This window comes from Larus michahellis, chromosome 4 (genome assembly GCF_964199755.1).
Source record: "Larus michahellis chromosome 4, bLarMic1.1, whole genome shotgun sequence".
Classification (NCBI taxonomy): domain Eukaryota; kingdom Metazoa; phylum Chordata; class Aves; order Charadriiformes; family Laridae; genus Larus; species Larus michahellis.
Genome location: NC_133899.1, coordinates 65,322,863 through 65,344,777, shown reverse-complemented (window position 1 = coordinate 65,344,777; position 21,915 = coordinate 65,322,863). Strand labels below are relative to the sequence as shown.

General features: G+C 51.5%; 1 protein-coding gene across 5 annotated transcripts in view; it reads left to right on the top strand.

The window, feature by feature from the left end:
- The window catches only part of LTBP2 (latent transforming growth factor beta binding protein 2), a 99,669-nt gene that overhangs the window by 27,604 nt on the left and 50,150 nt on the right, over positions 1–21,915 (top strand). For all 5 annotated transcript variants that reach the window (XM_074585266.1, XM_074585265.1, XM_074585264.1 and 2 more), the window contains exons 2-3: positions 6,763–6,833; positions 12,727–12,970. In XM_074585266.1, coding sequence (XP_074441367.1) covers positions 6,763–6,833; positions 12,727–12,970 — 315 coding nt within the window. The remainder of the gene's footprint in view (positions 1–6,762; positions 6,834–12,726; positions 12,971–21,915) is intronic.

Sequence of the window (21,915 nt, the reverse complement as noted above, 5' to 3'; positions counted from 1 at the left end):
AGTGTTGTCAGCATTGCTTTGGGATCACGTGGCAGTTCAGTTGGATTTGAGTCATCTGAGATGTAGCCCGTTTCTTTTCAGTGACTACCCTGAATAGTCTCCACCAGGTTTTCGGGCTGCAGCTGCCTCCAGTGACAACAGCCATCCCGCACCGCTGTCAGGAGCGGGTGGGCAGCCCCAAGGTTCACACTACGTTCAGAAGAGTGCAGAACATCTTTGCTACTAGCTCGCTTTCATCCCTTAGCCAAGGATGTAAATGGGACGGGTTGGTCCGGCTCTTAGGCTCTGTTGATGTAGATTTGATGTAGATTTGGCTTTCTGGGGTATTGAAGAGTGCTGTTGCCTCCCGGCCTTAGAGGAAGGAAGCGCCGTGCCTTGGTGCTGTGCTCCCCGTGCAGGCTGTGCTGCGCTCTCTGCCTCCGCTCTGCCCTGGAAGTTGGGGGCTGGGAATATGGGGCTTGTTCTGATCCCCAAGAACTTGAACTCTGGAACACGCATATAATGGCTTGTTGTCGGTAGCTCCAAATCGGCACTTTTTAAACTTCTCTATGACCTACTGTCTTCGGAGCTTATGAGAAAGCCTAGCTGAAATAACTGTCTGTGAGTAACCGCATGGCTTTACTCCTCATGGAAAGCTGCCTCCAGCCATTCGGTGAGACTCCATCCTTCCACCTCATCCATCTTCTTACGTCCCTCGCTGCACTGGACACATTTCCATCCAGGAAACTCAGGGCCCCTAAAAAACTTCATTTCATGATGTTTCATTTTTTTGCCAGGTGGGATATTTTCTGTTCTTCTATTTACACTGAACTCTTCCTACTCTCTAGTATGACAACCTTCATTTTCCCTTACTCAGGTAGCTTTGCAGGCTGCATTAAACCCTGGTGCTATTTATTTATACAGTTACTTTGGCCTAAATTCTCAGCTCCTGCGTGGGTTGCCTTTCCTGATTCCCCAGTCAGAATTCTCTGCTGGTACCTCCAGATGCCTCGCTCAATCCTTGCTTGAAAAAATCCATTTTTTAGCACTGTATCCTTTTCTGGATAATTATTTTCTTGCCTTGTTTGATAGCAGCATACCCAAAATTGAGATTTTTTTTTTTTTTTTGGGGGACCGTTTGGATGTGACTGCCACCCTGCTCACGTCTGACCTTGTTACAGGTGGGACCTGCTGCCACCCTGCTATGAGGGTGTCCAACCGCAAATCTTGCAAGAGCTGGGGTTTCGTATTTTCTCCTGATAGCTCATTGTGAGGTGACTTTTGACACCGCAGCAAATATCACAGAAAATTATTGTCTTCTAACAGTGAGCAAGGAAAAGAACCCAGCCCCCAAAGCATCTCTGCTTTGCTGTGCTCTGCTTAACCTGCCCGTTTGCCCGGCACCCCCCCGACTGGATGCAGCCACACACCAGTCCCTGCTGCTGCAGATGAGCTATTTCTACCCAGTGCCATGGAGCAGGTGACTTCCCAGTCCAGTGTATTCAGGATGATGTTTAAAGTGTTTATATGTTCATCAGTGCAGCTTCTGGTCCACGGAAAGGTTTTCCTTCCGAGTGTCGTGCGGCAGGGAGCTCCCAGGCCCTGACATACACCAGCTATGGCTGTACTCGTGTGCCGGATGCATCCCTAATTTGTGTCCCCCCGTGATGTGACCCTCCCACTCAGGCACAAGATCAGAGGAAGGTGGGTAACGGGGGAGTAGTCTGGTGAAGCCTCCACTTCTGGTGGACCTGCCTGGACAATTTTCAGGGGGGATGTGAGGTTCCCCAGGTAACATGCTGGCAGTCCCACAGTCTCTCCTCTCTCCCACTTTTTTTTTGCGTGTTCTGCACCCCAGTTCTTGCTTAATTGCTGTTGTAGACACCGTCTGCGGCTATACAGCCCTGCTTTACCCAGGCTTTGTGGGATATAGGTTCTCGCTGCAGTGTGTGTATAGGACCGCTCAGGAGCGGAGGCAGTTAATGCTGATGTGGACTTGGCAGTGGATTTTCAGTGGCTCATGGATGCCAGCAGCCTTTTGCTAATGTTCTTCATCGGGTCTGACTGCAAATATTTCATATGCAGTTGGATGAAATTCACTGTCCTGCACTAGAAAGGCAGACCTGATGATCTAATGGTCCCCCTGGCCTTCTGCGAGGATGCTGTAAATGACCTGAATGGAGTCAGCGTATCTGGCAGCACAGAGTGCTGCATGATGTTGAAAGATGATGCATAGATTGCTGTTAAAATAAATGCTGAAAAAAATGCTTCTACTGAATGCTTCAGAAACAGTATGCGATCATCGTTGAGGCTGTGCACATGCTGAAACTATGTGAAGCCATGATCTTACTACTGTTTTCTTGTTTTCCTTCCCCCTAGTGCTTGTTGCTGTTGCTTGGCTCTGGTTTCACATAACACTGCAAGATCTCACAGGCATGTCTCACCCTGGGTACCGCTTTGCAGGGCGGGGGCCTGATCCTGACCATGGCCTCTGCCTGCTGCAGCAAAGCAGGTGATGAAGGCCTTGCTGGCTGCAGATCCTTTGCCCAGGTTGCAGGTTGTTCTGATGACTCCAGTCAGGGCCACGGACGGTGCTTCTGGATGTAGGGAGGCTTCATGGCACTGGCTTCAGCTCTGTGAGGGGTGTCAGGGAGATGCCTGTCCCAGAAAAGGAGCAGCTCAGTGGGTAGTACCTGACACCTCCTGTGCACCAAGCTCTCACAACGTGCTGGGGACTGTACCTGAGCACGGATGGTGCATGCGAGCTGCAGAGTGAAGAGCAAGCTTGGTTCGCAGTCGCTTACTGCTGCCTGTGCTGTTTGGAGACTTCAGGGCGTACCTGGCATTGAGGTAGGGGCTGAGATGTGGATCCAGTGCCTCCCCCTGCGTTCTTCCAGACAGGCAAACCCGAAGGCCCACGTCTACAAGGTGAGGTGTGCCTCAGGGCTTTCTCTGGCACTGTGGCTATTCAGCTGCCTGTGCTATTCAACCCCCTTTCTCTCCCAAAAAGGGGAAACTGGCTGTTGGAAATGGTCTCTCTCTGCTCTGGTCTGAGCTGGGCTGGGAACTATTTTGGAAGGTGCTAAGCGGTCCGTGAGCCCTGTAGCAGTCCAGTGTTACAGGCAATCAAGTCACCCGCAACGTTTCATTTCCTAGGAAAGACTTGTGCTAGCTGACCTGGCCCTTGGGAAGGTAAATGTGTTAATTAACCTATCCCACTGATAAGGAGACAGAGATACGGAAGACAGATGGTTTGCTCAGGGCTTGTTTTGGCATCAGCGGCAGGGCTGGAATAGGGCATTGCCACGCAGAGTGACCTAGTGTGAGTGTTCGATGGGAGTGTTCAGCTTGGGAGACCTGCGTGAGGACATGTCTTCTGTTCTGCTCTGCTCTGGGCCTGTGTTGATCTTCTTTCCACCTGGGAGAACTGCTAACCCCTCCACGTGCCCAACCATCCTTTGGTCCCTCTGCACCCCAGGCTGTCCAGGATGAGAGTGCTCCCCTCTCCCTGCTGCCATGCTTCCAGTTTCAAGGGGTGGGTAAGCAGGAGGCAGCCTGAGCGCTCAGCCTTGTGCGACAGCCAAGTGCTTCAAAGTCATGAGCGTGGCTTTGTCTCATGTCATTGTTAGGTCTGCCAGGGGCTTGGTGCATCACGGCACCCAGCAGGTCCCCTTGCCAGGCACCTCTGCCTGCTGCCTTGGAAGTCCCTGTCCCCTGTGCTGTGGGAGGTGATCAGGGGCTCCCCAGCAGCCACCCCCGGGACACTGACAGCAGACCTGGAGGGACCCTGCCACTTGTTTTGTTCTCCAGAAGCAGCGCTGGATGGAGAGCCCAGGACTGGATGTGACCCACAGGTGGCTCATGCCTGAGCCACGTCTTTGCCTAAAGTGTTGGCAATGGCACACGCAGCAGGACAAATGCTGCTGGGGGCCACCGCTCTCTCCAGCACTGTTCCTCCATGCTGTAAACATGCCGTGCTCCTTAAATCTCCTGGGATTCATTCTGAATTCTTTGTAAGGCAGTGAAAACCACATGGCGTTCAAGCCATGCAGATGTCAACTAAGGGTTTTAAGTAGAACCAGACGTGCTCCAGACTGGGTCCCATGCGGCAAAGCCCCCATAGCTATTTCCCCACTGCTGATGCCCTTGCTCACCTGAAGACCCATGCTATGTGAGGTCCTGCTCACTGGGCTTTCATCAGGAAATAGTCATGGTCCTTCTCTGCCCTCCAGTACTACCTACATGTTGCTTCTCCCAAGTGCTCACTTCCAGTCCTGGAGGTCCTCCCTGCCTCCATCTCTGCCCATCCTCTCATCCAGGAGGTATGGAAGGAAGGGATATTCCTGTCCAGGTTCTCCCTCTGCCCCTGCCTCCCAGGGCATCCCTGCCAGGTTGCTCCCCTCTGAGCACGCTGGGCTGTCCTCCCTTGAGGAGCATTGCCCTGGCACTATCATCTCCCTTCACCCGGGGTTGGCAACTCGTGTCTGGAGTTGGCAGTGACATAGAGTGCCTCTGTTAATGAGAGGCTTGTGCCAAATCCAACAGGGGTTTCATGCCTTCAAGACTGGTATTGTCTGCTTGGGCTTCTGTCCCTGTCTGTTGTAGTCTCATACCTTTCCTCCTACAACCTCTGGCTCGCTGCGGGCATTGGGAGCAGCTAGCGGCATACTCCCTCAGGCATGCATGTGAGAGGTGTAGATAAAACTTGAACTTTAATCCCCGTGAAGAACTAATAGTGTGATTCAAGGCCAAAACAGCTTCTCTGGAAAAGGCAGTTATTTTGCCTACAAGAAACAACTTCTGATTATGCCAGTAAGTTGAGGTGGGAAAGGGCAAGGGCTTTGCTTTTTGAATGGACTGGCTGACTATGACTTGCAAGGTGTGCTTCAGCCATGCTGAGGGAAGAACGGGAGCTGTGGCAGTCTAAGCAAAGATGCTTATGCTGCTGCTTGGAGCAAAGCCCCTCAGCAGACCTTAATTACCTAATATCTGTTCCATCTCAGTGGTTTTCTCTCGTTACTGGTCTGGACATCTTTAAAAAGTTTAAGGCCTTTCGTGGGCTCTTATTCAGTAAGTAAAGGAAAGTTTACTTTCCTTGGATCCTTTCTGGAAATGTTTTAAAGAAGACACCCATAGATCTCTTTGGGTTGACAGATAAAAAGCTGGAAATCGGTGCTCTAGCCCAGCCAGAGCAGATGTCAGTGGATGCAAGAGTTACTTTGCCTTGTGCTGTTTGCAGGAAATCACACCAAGGGAATTTAAGTGCTTTCTCCCTGTAAAAACTACCCAGGTTAATAAAACGTTGATCCTGAAGGGCTGGATAACACTTTACAAATGATGTGGCTTCTCAGACCACTTCCCCTTCCCACGTGGAGCAATTGTGTCTCTACAGGCAGCTTCATTCATGAGCACCAGAACAATCCTTGGCACGCCTGCTACCCACTGTCTTTAGCTCTCCTAAAACGTGAGCCCCACAGCTTGAGCTCTGGCACTTCTGGAGTCTCATCTCATGCCATGTGGACGCAGGAGTCATGAGGATGCCGGTTCAGAGCAGGATCATCTTCTGACCCTGCTGTGTTCATGTGAAAGTCAATCCAGAAGACAAATGTGCATGTTTCCATGGTTCCTGTAAATTCTGTCAGCAGCTCCGACTGCCTTGTCCAGTGTTAGAAATAAACCATGCTCCCCACTTCATTTCCAGAGGCTTTCCAGAGCTTTCAGACTGCCTATTTCTAACTTTTTATCTTTTGATGACTGTACTCTCCCATCTACCTAGACATGCAACAGTTACGCATTCCCAAAACTTTCCCTCAGTGGTGAATAAATGCTCTTGGAGAGCAACCTGCAACTTCTTATTCCTTTTCATTATAGATGTGTAAATAGGAGATGTGACCAGAGGGAGCAGGATTAGCTGCCTGCTTGGGCATTGCGGAGCATTTCTTGGAGGCACAGCGCTCTCTGAGAGCTGTATGTTGGCAGTGATCCTGACCTGAAAACACATAATAAGGGAGAGGTGGGGAAGGCATCGTTTGTGCAAAGGCAGTCAAAAAGTTGTTGCAGCAAAGTGCTGGAATTAACCACCATGGAAGTGATGTGAGCATCCTGGAGCTAGTATAGCACCGTGCACATCAAGCAGGCACAGATTTCGTCACACCAAAGAGTCCCCGGCCCCCAGGGTGGTTGCACCAGAGGCAGATAACAAATGGGGGACTGGGGTGCTCGCAGAGGGAGAGCAAGCCAGGGAGCGTCGGATGCGGCTGCTGGCGTGCCGTCCCTCCCGGGCTGGGGCTGAGCAACGAGCAGCAACAGGCGGCAGCAGTTGGGCGGAGAATGAAGTGTTGTCTTCGGCTGAAGCAGCTCGGGACACTTGCGGAGGCGAGACGCTATGACCAAAGTTGGAATCAGGCCCGATTTACACCCCAATACCACCAAGTGCCGTGAGATCTTTAGTGACTGCAGGCCACTGGCCTCCAATTGCTCTCAGGAGGAAAATGGTTCCTCTGAGCGCTGTGCCAGGAACCCAGGGTAATGCCAGTTCAAAAGGGAGATACTCCCTGAGGGGTCGCTCACACTGCGGTATTCACATAGTCCTCAGGGGTTTCTTTTCCAAGCACTTAAACAACTCAGCCCTTGTCCCATTGGTTTTGATCTCAGCTGCTGGTCCATCTGGAAGGAAATATCAGATGCTGCAGGAAATAATTTTACGGGTGACTCAGAGGTGCTGGCTGCAGAGAGACCTCAGCTTCCCTTCTTCTAACCGCGCTGCTTTGTCTCTCTGCTTAGGCCAAATGTCTGCGGCAGACAGTGTTGCCCAGGATGGACCACGGCTCCTGGCACAAACCGCTGCATCAAACGTGAGTATGACAGTCTCAGTGGGCACAGGTCTCGTGATGCACCCCTAAAAAGCACTTGAGTACTGCTGTGACCCCACATGTGTCCCCTACGTTGTGCCAGGGCAGGAGATGGACCATGAGGTCCCCGGAAGCAGCGCCACAGCCTCCCCGTGGGGCTGCTGGGCTGTGGGTCAGCTCCCCCCGCCTGCCGGCTAAGCCTGAGCACGCTGAATAATTATGGCTTTCCTTTATTATTGTTATTAGTGTCCATCCCGAGCAGGGTCTTGTTGGGGCAGGGCATTGTAACAGCACATTTATGGGTGAGTTTTGAGCCCTGGGCTCTCATCATCCTGCTTGGAGCGAAGGGCAGGTCTGTGAAAGTCCCAGCAGGTGGGAACCGGCAGAGCGGGGCTGCGCTCACGTGGGCGAGCGCTGCTGGCGCTGAGGGGGAAGTCAGGGCTGCAAATTATCTGAGTGCTATTAAGGAAAGCAATTAATGGAGTTGGCGCAAGGGCTGGGACGGGTGGGGCTGGAGCGTGGTGCGGTGCATGGGACATGTACAAAGGCGGGAGGCTGCAGGGTGCTCCTGCAGTGCGGAAACTACCCGACCAGGGCCCTCCTGCCTGCCCCCGGTGGGGTTAATAAGGGCTCTGCTCCTCCGAAGGACCCTGCCACAGCCCTGGGGGCTGAGATCATTTTGGGCTCTCCAACCCAGCCCTGGAAGGGAAGGGGTTTGGGCAGGCACCAGCGCAACACATAACCAGAGGCAGCTGCACTGTCGTCTCCATCCTCAGCAGCTCCACAATCACAGCCCGGCCCCTGCCACGATCCCTGTCCCTAAACGACAGGGTTACACCACCCAGCCCACCCGTGGGCCCGGGCAGTTTGGGGGGCAGGGAGCACACAGGCACCGGGGTCGGCTTTCCGGACGGGAACGCCCTGCCCAGAAAACCCAAGAGCATCTGCCTTTACTCGAGTGGCAGCAGCTGCCCAGATGTTTCACAGGGAAAGAGGCTCATCTTTGTTTGCCGTGGGATCTCATGATGCTTCGGCCGCGCTGGGATAATTGCATTAGCGATCGCTGTTCGGGAGCAGGGGGCCAAGGGCTGACTCACCTCCCTGCTCCCTCTCCCCCCCCCCCGCCGACAGAAGCCAAACGGTAGAGAGCGTGCTGTGCTGCCAGACAGCGTCTGTAAACACAGCGCGGGGCCAGCCATGGCAGCATCTTTCTCTCATTAGGGATTTTCGTAGAAGCCGTCGATCTGGGCTCGCAGCCACGCAGGCTGTCTAGCGATTGCTCAGGTGCTGGCCCCTGGGTCCCAAGGATTCATTAAATGGACACTGTCAACATGATCGGGCCTGACAGTGTCCCCGCGACCGGGGATGGTAAATCTCAGGCAGGTCTTAGGTGGAGACCGGTGATGTGTAAACATCATTTCGTTCCCAGCTACCTCCCTCGCTGGGCTTTTCTGCTGGACTTCAAGCTGCTGGGGACGTTCAGCTGTTTTTAAGGCTGCCAAGGCACGCTGGACAGCCCGTCCCAGTTAGTTTCTGCACTGTAATACTGTTTAATGTCTGATCCCATGGTCTTTGATATGGAATGTTTCAGGGAAGTTGGTGGGGTAGAAATGCAGCCGGAGGGAACCTCTTAGTGCGATGAAGCAGCAAAGAAGTTGGCATTTGGGTCTTGGGCAGGACCTTGGTTTTGATGGGTCTGAGCCTGGGTGCAGGAGAGAGGATAGGCCAAATTGTTGCTTTCATCTATGCCCTATCATCTACCCAGCAGGGTGATTTCTTCCTTCTCCACCCATGCTTTTCCAGGGACTTTCCTCTTGCAAAGTCTCTGCATAGGAATGAGCTCAAGACATGGGCAGGTTTCTATAGCCCTTTGGTTTGTTCCATCTTCGAGGACCAAAGTGCAGTGAGGACTCAGAGAGTTTTCAGACTGGGAAGATGAAAAAGAGAAATCTCTCTCTTTGGGACACCAATGTTGCCTGGGAAAGTGGAAGTGAGCTAAGAGACCTTAGGAGGAAGATCTCACCTGCTTGCAATGGGCTTGGTTTCTACCTGCATGCTGCCAGGTCACCACACTGAACCATCCTGTGGGGCTCCAGAGGTCTTCCCAGAGTGGGGGACATTAGGGATATTGAGCTACATCTGAACTTGGGCCCGAGGAGTTCATCCAACCTCTTGCCTGTTTAACTTCAACCCAGGGTAGGACTTGGGGGCTTATGTCCCCAACAAAGGGGGCTTTGTTGGAGAAGAAACCTGTACACACGGGCTGGCCAGAAGCTGCCTTACACTGCCCATATCTCAGGCGCTGCAGTGCGCACTTGTCAATAATTTAGCTGCTGCCTGTTAGCTCATCATCCCTCCCCTCTGCTTCAGAGCAGGGGAATCCTCTTGCTCAGCCTCCCAACATTAGTTCATCAACCTCCCCTTTCATCAGCATTATTTACTATGGTTCTCTGCTGCTTCCCAAGATAGCAGCCTGGGCTGGGCTGGTAATGCAGGGTGAGTTTTTTTCTGACACGGATATTTTAAAGCTTAAAAGAAACATTTTTAATCATCATGTTGGGAAGGACTAAATAAATTCATGCACTTTCTAATCTTGTACAGATGGTCTTGCGGTTAAGATACTGGATGAAGGCGCAGGGATTCCGGGATGAGTCGCTGGCTCTGCTGCGGTCTCACAGTGTGTCTTCAGACAGTCGCATTAGCACCTGGGGCTTTTCCACATCTGCAAAATGGAGATGACATTCACATGCTCTCTCCTATTGTCTCTCTTCTGTACAGTGACTGTAGGGTTTTTTGAGCCCAGACTGTTTTTCATTGAAGTTCTGTTTTCCCTCTCTGTTATTGCTGCCTTGCTGTTGATCTGCCTGCCCGCCAGCCTGCACAGAGCTCTTGCTTGTGTTGAATTGTCCGTCCCTTCTGGCTTTACTAACACAGTCAGAGCTTTACCTTAGAACTGAGATTACATATTGCTCTGCATCAATAAGCAAACTTATCCATGAGAAAGTGGACGAAATCACCCCAGTGGTACAAGTCCTTCAGCATCTTCCCAGTTTCCCTGTGGATGCCTAGCTGGATGGACAGGTTCCCCCACGTTTAAATGGGACTGAGCAGGAGCTGCTTACAGTGAAGATCTACACCATTCTCCTAGACCTGAAGCACGTGCAGAGCAGGAGGGACACAGTAATTGAATGTCACCTTGCAATGTCATTGCTCACTCCTGGGCCGGGTGTGCCTGCAAAGTGATGGGAGATTGGATTTGGTGACCTTCCCTTCTGACGGTCCTGCCTGCCTGGTCTAGGTGGGTGGTCAGAGTCACACCGCAGTCACCCCTGCAGTGTGACCTTGCCGGGAGGACTTACCTCAGGCACTGAAGACCAGACAGCACCAAACTTGATCCGTGAGAGCACCGCTAGATGCTCTTGAACAAATTAACATTGCTACTAATGATACTTCGTCAGTGCTCCAAAGCTCATCTTTTAATTAAGAGTTTTAAGATGACTCTTTTTGCTTTCCCTAAAGCCCCAGCTCCTGGAGCAGGTCATTACATGAGACTACAATGAGAAGAAATGAGTGGCTGTCATCTTAATAGAAACTGTTTATAGCCCCCGCAGCTGGGGAGAGACAGGTCCGAGTAACCCCTGCACTCAGAAACCAGAAAGCAAAGAGAGAGGTTCCAAATACCTGTATATTTTTAACCATCTTGTTTCTTCTGCCAATGTTATGGTTTTGGGGGCCTGATTCGTGGTTTCACACACTTGGCATTGCCAGTACTTCTGCTGAACAATCTGCTCTCCCTACATCGCATAGCTGGACGGAGTGAAAACCAGTGACTTTTTAAAGCTCTTGCAAGTTCTTCCTGAGTCTGCAAAGGCAACCAGGAAGGGGAGTAATCCTAGAGCTGGAATATTTCAGCTAGGGCAGCTCCCCATCCATTCTGCGTGAAAGGACCAGAAGACTAATCCCGTTCCCTTCTTCCTCTTCTCTATATCAGCTGCCTTAGGGGCTTTTTAGAATGCCTGGTTGCTTATCACTGCTTTCCTGCTTGAAGGGCACAGTCTAACTTGACTATGAACATTGTTAGTGCGAGAGGTTGTGAGAACCACTCTGATCCCACATCCCAGCATCGCAGCTCTGCAGTATTTCAGCACGTGAAGCAGTTGTTTTCAATGGCAGGCTTCCTGGCCTGGTGGTGTTTGTTAAACCAGGCATTTATTGGGAGATAACGGTAGGGACTGGCAGCTGATTTAAATCACAGCTGAGTTTTATATTATAAATTACATCAACTTCTGGAGTGCCAGACTTCCCAGAGACGGTTAATTCCTGCCTGACTAGGACCCTGTCTCCATTCCAGAGTCTGCTGTGGTGGCTGATTTATTTTACTGGGGGATTTAATCAAAACCTCTGGCTTTAACCTATACAGCCCTACGTGACTTGGGTTCTCCATTTCCTTGCGGTCTCCCTCTCTTCCTGAGTGTTAATATGGTAATAGAGGTCAAATGAAGCATTCCAGCCAAGATATCCCTGATCTAGTTAGGAAAAGCTGATGGCAGTCCAGTTTTGGGGTGAGGGAAGGGTTATGGGGGCTGTACTGCTGTGAAAGGACCTCAGAGCCTGTACAAGGACTTTTCTCGCTTGGCAACAGTGGGCTGAAGTGTGGATGGCACACGAGGCTAGAGCTCTCTGTGTTGGTTGCCCAGAAGCAGCTTGAATCTTATGGGTATGGAGAGCACAGCCAGAGAGGGAGGGATGTGCTTATGAAAGCCCAGCAGCTGCGTGTGAAGGTGGTGGGATATCAGATGCTCCTGCAGCCTCCCTGGAACAATCCTGGGGAAGGGGCCCTCAACCCATCCACAGGGTTCCCATGTGGCTGGAGGTTAATGTCCACCTTGTGTTGTCAGACAAGGTTTCATTGCCTTTTGGCCAGCTGGCCCTTTCCCTCTTTGAGGGACAACACTGTTTCCAGCGCCTTTTCAATTACTCTTGCCCAAAACAACGAGCCCAGTCCTACCTGAGCAAGCTGTGGTTTCCTGGCTCTCGCTGGCTGGGCTGTAAACCCGATTTGGCATCTGTTGACTCGGGAAGTGTTAGGGTCTGGCGTATAATTAATAGCACTTTCCTCCTGGGGTGCAAACTGAAGCTGATGTGCTGTAATTAGGAACACACACAGGCTCAGAGGGTGATTTGGGCATGAAGTTAATGAACTGTAAGTCCCCATAGCTGCGGAGGAATTTGAGCACAGTGACTCCAAAATCAGCTGCGGAGGGAGAGCTGGAAAGCTCTGGAGGGGACAGCTGGGGGGACCATGCAAATCAGACCCCAAAACAGATTAAAACAGGAAGGTAACACGCAAACTACTCCCAAGAGGCTGTTGTTGTGCATGGTTGTCTGGCTTCTCGTCCGGCAGTCATTGCCTTCCCTTGCTCTGGGATTGAGATCCTACTCCTGGAGCTCAGAGAGCTATGGGCAAGTGCTGGAGGCTGTACACTCTGCAGACCATACTGCTCATTTATGAGCTTTCTGAAGTGAGTGCTGCTGGAGGAGAGCTTCACGGAGATCAGTGGGAAGAAGTGGGAACAGAAACAAGTCTCTGATGGCAGTGACCAAAACCCGCCTGGATGCATTCCTGTCCAGCCTGCTCTAGATGATCCTGCTTTGGCAGGGAGCTTGGACTAGATGATCTCTGAAGGTCCCTTCCAACCCCTACAATTCTGTGATTCTGTGATTCTGTGTTAGGGACCCACAGCAGCAGTAACACTGAGACTTTGAAGGCCACCTGCCTGCAGAGAAGAGATGGGGCTACCCCGATTGTGCTGGCCCAGCTGGGTGCCATCACTGTTGGGATGAGCACGCTGCCAGGAGCCCCGTGTCCGCTAACAACCTTTCTGTGTCTCCGCAGCTGTCTGTGACCCACCGTGCCAGAACAAGGGCTCCTGCAGCCGACCCCAGGTCTGTACCTGTCGCTCGGGCTTCCAGGGCTCCCGGTGTGAAGAGGTCGTTCCCGAGCAGGAGTACCACCCGCCTGGTGCCGCTGCCGCCTTCCAGCCCCCTGCAAGCTCCCTCCGGAGGAGGACCAGCACGGCAGGGCGGGATGCCTCCCTGAGAGGTGCTCAGGCGCCTGTTCCACGGCATGTCCCGTCTGTGTAAGTCAAACCCAGTTCCCAGCAGGACACTTCCCCAAACCCACAGGCAGATAACGCCATGCTCAGTTGGGCCAGAACCTCTGCTTCGTGAGACCGGGCAGCTCGACACGCAGTGGAGGCTTCTGCCTGGGCTGTGGGAAGGGGGTCAGGCCCTGCTGTCCCTCCCAAGGACTCATTTTGGCCCCAGCACTGTGTCACGGTCCCCAGGCACATGCAAGAATGGGACAGGCTAGCGGCCGTCCCATAAAGCTCAGCAGTTTGCCCTTGTCCAGTTGGTGAGCAGCAGTAGTGGTAGCAGCAGGGTGGGTGGAGGAGTCGGGGCTGAATCTCCTTCCCAAGACGGTGTGTCTAGAGCAGTATGTCCAGGTAGTGTCCACAGGAGAGTACACAGATATGAGGTGTGCTATTAAATGCCGGTATGAGCAAAGTGATGATACTTGGAGATATCTCCTGGCAGACTGTAGCCATTATTGAGCCATTTCTTCCATATTTCTTTGTCACCCTGCTGTGGAGTGGGTCATTTTGGTACCCAGGCAGGCGCCCGTATATCGGGTACGGAAGCAAAGATGCAGCTGTTGGAGCTCACAGAGGTCTGTGCCGGAGAGACTCTGTGAGGAGTGTGTTGAGCTTGGAATGACCACTGTGGCATTGTCCGGTCCTTTTGGGTGAGGAAGAGTTTACGGCTTCAGCCCATCTGCCTCAAATCAGTGCTGAGGTGCTCTTATACCCGAGCTCGAACTCCTCCACACTTCATGCTTTGTAAAGTCCCCCTGGAGCTGTGGGTTTTCGGTTGAAGGAGGCAGTAAAGGCAGGAAAGGGGCCTTTCCCTGACAAGCACCTCCGTGGTGCTGGCAGCTAGTGGGGATGGAGAGATGGGAATGGTGACTGCTTTCTATACAACAACCCACATGTTTGTGTTTTAAAAAAATTACCTCTGCTTTTCTGTAAGAGTCCATGGACATTGGAGCAAAGTGTCTAGACTGTACCACTTCTAAAGGCCAGTGGTGTTCTTGCTGCTACTCACCCAGTTGCTGGGACAGAAAGACTGGTTTTGTTGGTAGCCACCACAGCAGAGAATTTGCATGTGGCTTCTAGCAGAAGTCCCTCAGTTGTAGTCAGCAAATTACAGGTGCCTCACGAGGGGGTAACTTCAGTTTCTCCTTTTCTTCTCTGAGCTGTCTTAACTTTCTCTGTCAGCATCACTTCGAGCTGCCAGAGCAGAGGGCAGGTCATCCTTTGTTCTCCTGTATTTCTGCAGGTTGTTTATAAAGTGTCTATTGCACTCAAAGTAGCTGTTGCCTTTCCGTCTCTTCTGAAGTAGAGGCAATGCATGGGCTGGAGGCATTTCTAGACACTTACGCTCAGCCATCTACAGCTTTGGAGGGGCTCAAATGACTGACGAGGAATTGACTGACATGAAGTAATTCACTGAAGCAGGCATATCTTGGTGGCCAAATGAAAGACTATCTGATGGGAACCAAATTCAGGCAAGGCAGAGGTGATGCTGGCAGGGAGAGGTGGCCAAGCCCCTGTCATCGCTGCCCCGAGCGAGGCTCGGTGCCCGAGCGAGCACGCAGCCCTCTCACGTGCCTGCAATCCTGGTCATTGCTGACGAGTTTCCCTGCAGCGATGACCTCCTCCTACCCCTCCATGCCACCGCTCTGTGCACAAGGACTGGAGGGGAGGGAGAGCAGTGCCCTTGGAGATACAGCACCTGTTGAAGGCTTTCCCAGTAAGGAACATGACCTCAGGCTCTGCGCAGAGGACGGGGGGCTGTGCAGGCACTGGCAGAGCATTCCTTGTCCATACAGTGAGACAGAGCGGCTCGCGGTCGCTGAGCTGGGATTGCTGAATGCCCAGCTGCCTGCCGTACCTTAAATCCTCTGGCACTGTCCCAAGGTAATAGGACTCCATTAAGGACCATGCCGTGCCTTTTCTCCTTCCCTCCCCACGGAGGCCATAGGACGTCGCCTTATCCCACAAGATTCAGCAAGAACATTTGACGTCCGTCATTTGTGATGGCTGCAGGTAGGTCCCCAGTACATGGCCACCACTGATTGCCTTCTGGAGGCATCCTGTGCTGTGCCTTCCCTTCTTGGGCGATGCACAGCGATGCCGTGCAGGCAGGTGTGGGGCCGCCTGCACTCTGTCACCGTTCTACATCGAAACACCTCACTTCAGCCCCTGGGCATTTTCCCGTACAATTCAGTTGCTTGGGTTTTGTCTGTGGAACATATAACACGTGGCATACAATTAGCATCACCTGAAAGTCTTGCTACTGTTAGACGGGTTGTTTCCTAAATATTTTTGAGTGTCCCCTTCAGCCTGCCAACTTCTGGGCTAGCTGTGGAGCACTGTAAGAGTGAGCATCTGCAGCCAAAGGTGCGCTCTTGCTGCCATTGCACCTGGCTGTGCCCTCCCGCTGCTTCCTTTGCGCTGGCGTTTGTGCTCCTCTGGCCCCTGGGTAAGTTAAGTTGACTCAGTTCAACAAACCAGCAAAAAAATAACACAGCAAAATTAAGGATAATTTTCTGCCACTCCAGTGGGCTAAATTGGCTTATTGAAATATTACATCAGGACCAGAAGGACTAGACAGAAGTGCAAGGCTAGCAGTGGGGAGGAGGAAAGGGGTGGACTCCCCTTTTGAGGGAAGCCGCTCATTCGGTAGATCATTTGTCTCATGAAACCCTGCTCTCAGACTTGTCTGGGCTTGGAGCCTGCTTCTTGCACTTACAACATCACCTGTTTCTGTGCTACCACTGAACTACTTTCTGTGCTTCTGTGTTGGGCTTTCTCCATACAATTGGGCTGCATACAATTGCAGCAAAAGCAAGAAGCATATTGGCCTTCCCAGAACTAGGTAGATCTTGCTCATATTTGCAATTACAAGGGTCAGTTCTTAGGCACTGCAAATTCAGGGTTACCTTCACTGGAGTTCAGTTCACTATCAAGTCTGAGAGGAACAGCTTGTGTTTTCTAGTCCTTGGTCTCATCCTGGATAAGGATGAGTTGTGCTGGTGGGACACTTTTTCTAGTGAGCCTACCATGCTCCCTCGGCAGCTGGCTTGCTTGTCTGATTTGTTGATAAGGGTGAGGTAGGAAGAAGCTCTTGGGTTTCTCAGTGGACAGAGGACACTGGTAGTTCCAGGTCAGTGGTTGTGAGAAGACTATGAGATCCAGGACAAATGACCAATCCCCCACCTCCCTGCACATTCGCATTGCTAACAAGGACAAGTTGCGCAAGAGTTGGAGTTTATAGACCTCTAAGCCTCATCTTGCTGTGCCAAGACAGGAAATCAATCCTCACATGAGCGAATTTGCTTTCTCCTTTAGTTTATTTGTGTGTGTTTTGGCCTTGCTTGTGTTTGTTTGTACGGAGGTAGCAATCAGAAGCTCTGAAGTTGTGCACTACAACAATGTTGTATTAGATGCCATATAAACATGCAACAAAACCCATGAATCCTCCCCAAGGATCTGCTCGCTAAGCAGGCATGGGGTTGATTTTGATTTCAGTGTGTTCTGAAGAGAGTATTCAGAGAGAGTTAGGAGACCAGCCTCCTGGGTTTTTCAGGAGTGACCTGGACCAAAATATTCCTCACTTGCCCGAGTGGTTGGGGCTGCTTTAGAATGAATTCTTATCCTCTGCTAGTTGGACTTGCTGCTTATGATGACTGCCACTTCACTGTGGAGAGTAGCCTGGTCTGAAGGTAGGAAGTCTTTGGGGATTTGGAGGAGCCTTTAAAGCCTTGGTGAAAAGCACGAAGAGGCACCTGCCTGTTTCCATGGCCCTGTTTCTGGCAGATGTGCTCAGGCTCTCCAGAGTTCATGCCTGGAAGCAGAAACAGTGATGCCCTCTGCAGCTTCCCTGACAGAAGAGCCCAGGAAGCACAACTGTGACAGCAGGAGATAAGTTACTGTCAGACTTCTGCCCTCAGCCTTGGTGAGAGGTAGCAGCTCCTTGACCAACAGGATTGTACTGGTCATACACAACTGGTTGTACTGGTTGGTTTGTATTCGCACCTGGCTGATGTGAAGGTTAGCAAATGGATCTGTGGGCGTTCCCAGTGTAGCTGTCATAGATTCATTTCTGGGCACGCTGGCAGTCCTGGGAAGATGGGGACATGGATGTCAGCCTGAGCATTGTGCTGAGCACAGGTGTCAGTGCTGCCATATTGCATGTAGCCATCAGTGCCTTTGTTTGGAGGGGTACTGGGGAAGAATCACTGCATCTTTCACTTGTCCGTATGGTGCACATTATCTTTTCTTCCTGGGACTAAAGAAGACATATCCAGCCTTATCTGAGCTCAGCACTTGCCCAGGGGAAGACATGGCTAGAAGAAGGGCAGCTCTGGGTTTACTTTGCTGACACCAGAGCTGGTGATGCTCAAGCTTTCATCCCTTAAAATACAGGCCGAGTACCACTTCCCAAGTCCCTTCAGCAGGCCATGGCTCAGCGGAGGTTCAGAGCCGGGCATCTGAGAGAGCCTGTGGGGACTTGCTAGCTGCTGCAGAAGCTGGGAGGCCTCAGCATTGCGCTGCTTGGAACAGGGAGTGCTCTGGAGACCAAAATCCTGGGGGTGTTAGAGGCCCTCCCGGCATGGACTAGCTGCAAATCCTCCCTCTTCTTGATCTCAGCCTGAATCCCTGCCCGGAGAAGCAAAGCCCCGACGGATGATTGTGCGGGTGGAGCTGCACCTCAGCTCAGAAGCCGAGCTAAATGGAAACAGCTTTGTTTTCCTAAGGCTGGAGTACCAGCAGAATTCCTGTTTATTTAGCAGGGAGTGGAAAGGGCTTGCGCCCCTGCCCCTCGCTGTTGGGATGGACGGCCAGCTGCCTCTGACTCTGGGCAGTGTGCGAGGAGGGTCCTCTGCTGCCACCCAAAAGGGTCCCTCCTGCAGGGCATAAATCTGTAACCAGCATCTGCATGAGGGAGCTGTGCTGCCCAGATGGGGTGTGTGTGCTGGATGAGGGCTGCCTGGGAAGCAAGGCATCCTTCCTCTTCACGGAAAAGAAGAGATGACTGGGACCTGCAAAGCATTTTACCAGCAAAAAAGGCAAGGGAAAAGGACATAGCTGTGGTATAAGGTGCTGAGACACTGTGCAGACAGCTTAATGCGGCTAAGCTCTTGAGGGCAGGGAGCTTCCTCTGAGAGCGCTCTGTTTAGGCAAGGCAGTTGCTGGGAGTTGCCTGGTGTTTTCGGGATGGGAAAGGAAGAAGGCTGAGTTGCAACATGCCCGTCCCACTGACTGCTGATCTCAGAGCCTCCTCTCCAGCGCCTTGGAGGAGACACCTCCTCCCTTCCTGATGAGAGGAAGGGCTATATGCAGCCCTTGAGGAGTTGTGGCAAGTGTTCCTGGCCTGGGGACACCGGGAGCCTGATGCCAGCAGGGATGCTCTGCCAAAATCTCTGTTCCCTCTCCTGGAAGCGAAGGATGAGAGCAGCAGGGAGCAAGCAGAAGGCAGCATCTTGGGTGTGCAGCAGAGGTTGCCGGGTGGAGGAAGTGTATTTTCCCCGTTTTGAAAATTAGCGGAAACCAGCTCCCGTTCTGGTGGCAATCAAATGTCTAGCATGGTCCTTTGCAGAGGAGCGCGGAGCCCATGGGTGGATGTAAAGCTCTCCACCCTGGGGTGGCCACGCGAAACATGATGTTGAGAACTGTGGCTTGGCAAAATCATCTCGATTAGCTTGTTGTTATCGAGGACTAGCAGATAAAACGAGAGTTCATTGCAAGATCACTTGCTTTTTAAAGATGCTGCTCCAAACAGAGACAGATTTGTCCTAATTGTTTAAGCAGGATCTGGAGCCTCCTGTGTTGCCAGCTTTGAACTTTCCATGTCTATGAGGAGAAGTGGAGCTTTCTTACTGCCTTACTTGGGTTGCTGCTGAGCGTCCAGGGCTGTTTTTCCACAATAAGTATAGTTCCAGGAGGTGGTCTGTACTAGCCACAAACCTACTGATCACACCTCCTGCTCTTCTGCTCACTTATGACTGTCACTCACTTTACATTTATGAGGGTTACAATTTATTAATACCCAAATAGCAGAGAAAATAAAAACTGACCCTGGCTGAGAAGCCCCCCTGTATAAGTGCATTCCTGTGGCATGGGCTGTGGCAGGTTTCCTACTTTGCTTGGAATGGGATCAGCTCAGGACATCCGTGGCGTGTGACATTGAATTTCTGGGGTAAAACCCTGTTGCCAACCTTGCCTTCCACCACTGCACCGTATTTATGCATATTTTCCCAGTGCAGATAAGCCCTAATTGCATCTTTCTAAGGTGCTTCCCTTTGGCAATATAGTTTTCGCAAGGTGGCCAAGCACTTACGTTCCTTGACCTGGAGCCAACTTCAGTAGATATCTGAAACCTTGTTAAAAAACTGAAACTAAAAAGCCAGTGCCAGTCTGTGTGAGAATATGCGAAAAGAGACTCCACTCAGGGCAATGAGATCTCCATAAGCTCCAGCTCTCGGCCCCTCTCCTGCTTTGACACAGTTGAAAGCCCTTGGCAAGCTGGCTGGGAAGCCTAAAGGAAAAACTCAAGCTACCCAAGAGGAGTGTAAATGTCATTTTTCTTACATAAAAATACTTCTATTTTTAAATTACATGATATACCTTCTTTAGCCTGGCACCAGATACAGTTGCTCTACTTTCTAGTGTTTTAAAGCTGTCAGCACCATTCTGGTTTATGTGTTTTATGTATTTACTTTCTAGGGGGTTGCATATGCTTCAGAGCAGCAGGAGGATAGCTGGCTTTTCAGGCTCCTTTTAAACTCCAAATATGGTCTTTACATTAGGCCTGGTTCTTCTGCACCTCCTTGGGAGCCATTCCTACAGCTTAATTCAGCCTCTAGGCTTTGGGAGAAAATGTTCAGATGCACTTTTCCTTCTAACTGGAAGAAAAAATGCTGCTACTGTCAGCTTAGTCTGAGACTCCATGCAAGAGAGCAGGGTGCAGGGCAAATGCATTGTACATGTGGTAGGTGAGGTAGTACAGAAAATCCAGTTTATAGCCTATTTTATATACTATACATATATCATTTGGGACGTTTATGACAATACAATTTATATAGCAGTTGTATAAAAAAGAAAGATGTTAGAAGAGCACTAAGGCCACATGATCAAATGCTGGAGAGTTTTTTCCCTAATGCCTGAATTAGGATTGTCGTCCAGCTTGCTTTCAGCTCCCTTGTGCATATGGATTACGCTGCAGTTTCTCATACCTGATCGTCTGCTGCCTTATTTGGTTTAAGCTGGTACTTAAGCAAAATCAAAGCTGTTCTCTTTGGTTTCGAGTGTTTCCCATAAATCACCAAGTGCTGGCAGGACACAATGGATGAATTGAAGCTGATTTGGTACAGGGAGCGGTTGAAATGGAGATGTAGAGCATCTAAAATATGCTCGTTCACTCTCCTTTCATCAGAATCACCCCGAGAAGTGCTGCCCTGTGTGCCTGGTGCTGGATGGGATTGGTACCCAGCTCTCCACACCAACCCATTTTTGTCTCACTTGCGTGGAGGCTCTCTTCAGAAACTAAACATACAGGCAGGAACTAAGAAGAGATTCAGGCTGGAAAAATATTATCTGTTACAGCTGAAGGAAAAAAATCCTCCATGGGAGGAAGAAATCTGGAAGAAGGAGAGGCTGAGATTTTGCAGAGTAGGAGTGAACAGCAAATTAGACAGCAGAGAGTAACGCAGCGTGGCCATGTATGAGAGACCAGCAGTGCTTGGACTTTGGAGACAAAAGACCCGAGTCGCACGGACTTTTTTCCTGCACGCCCTGGGGTCCTGCACTGAGTCAAGGGATTCTTTATTGCCAGAAAAGATCTTGACAAATTGGAAGGAATTCTGAGAACTACAAAAGCAAGGAGGGAGGGAGCCGAGGGGAATGGTTAACAGACCCACGTCTGCAAAACTGAGCCAAACGCTGGCCTTGGAGGATGGGGAGCATACTCGGAGGCTGAGGCTATCTGGAGGGGGCAGACAGGGTGTATTAGGTTGCCTGTAGCCTTGGCAGGGTGGCCGTGCTAATTTTTCAGCTACGGGGCTTTCTACAGCAGCAAAGTGCCAAACTTCCAGGGATGTAATGACAGGTTGATAACGACGCTGGAGCTCTGCCTTCTCCATCGCTTTGGAGCTGCTCCGCTGAGGAGCTGGAGCCCAGGTGCTGCCAAGGCAGGCGCAGCCTCTCTGCCTGCTCCAGACCCCTTCCCACCAGGGATGCCATGAAACTTTCTCCTCCCTGCTGCTCCTTGGTGTGGATATCGACGGCCACATGGGAGAGGTGTGAGAGCAGATTCGTGATCACGGTACCCCTGGAAGCACTGGCTTTGCCACCAAGCATCATGCATACATGGCAAGGAGTGCTCCTGGTGCCGAGCCAGGCTCTGGTCTTCTGGCTACTGAGCAGCTGGAGGGATGGAGACAGCATAGAACAGTACAGAATAAAATCACCAGGTTGCTCGTTTCCCAATCCCTGGCAGGGCCAGGACTTCGAGAGTGGGCAGCAGAGTGTCACATCCCAACACAGCTCTCATGGCTGGAGTGCTGCAGGTGAGGGAATCCTGTGTGTGGCAGGGGATGAAGAGCTGTGAGGAGACCTGACTACATCGAGCTAGTAGAACCAAAGGCCAGGCATCCTGCTGGGTGTTCAACTATTATTTTAGATTAAAATATGTCTTAGATCCACAGTGTTCCCAGGATGAGTGGGAAACTTCCCAGCACCTCCTGCTGTAGATGAAGGGCCTCCCTTTCTCCAGATGAGAGGACTACACACACATCTCCACCTTCTTGCTCTCATGCCCTCTGTGTGTGTGTGTGTGCAGCCGCAAGCTCTTCACCCCACTCACACGCCCGGGATGAGAGAGGCTTTGCTTGCCCTCTCTGTGTCCCATGTAAAGCAGGGGGCAGGCAGCTGGCTCCCCCCACTCCCCGGGGTGCGTGTGG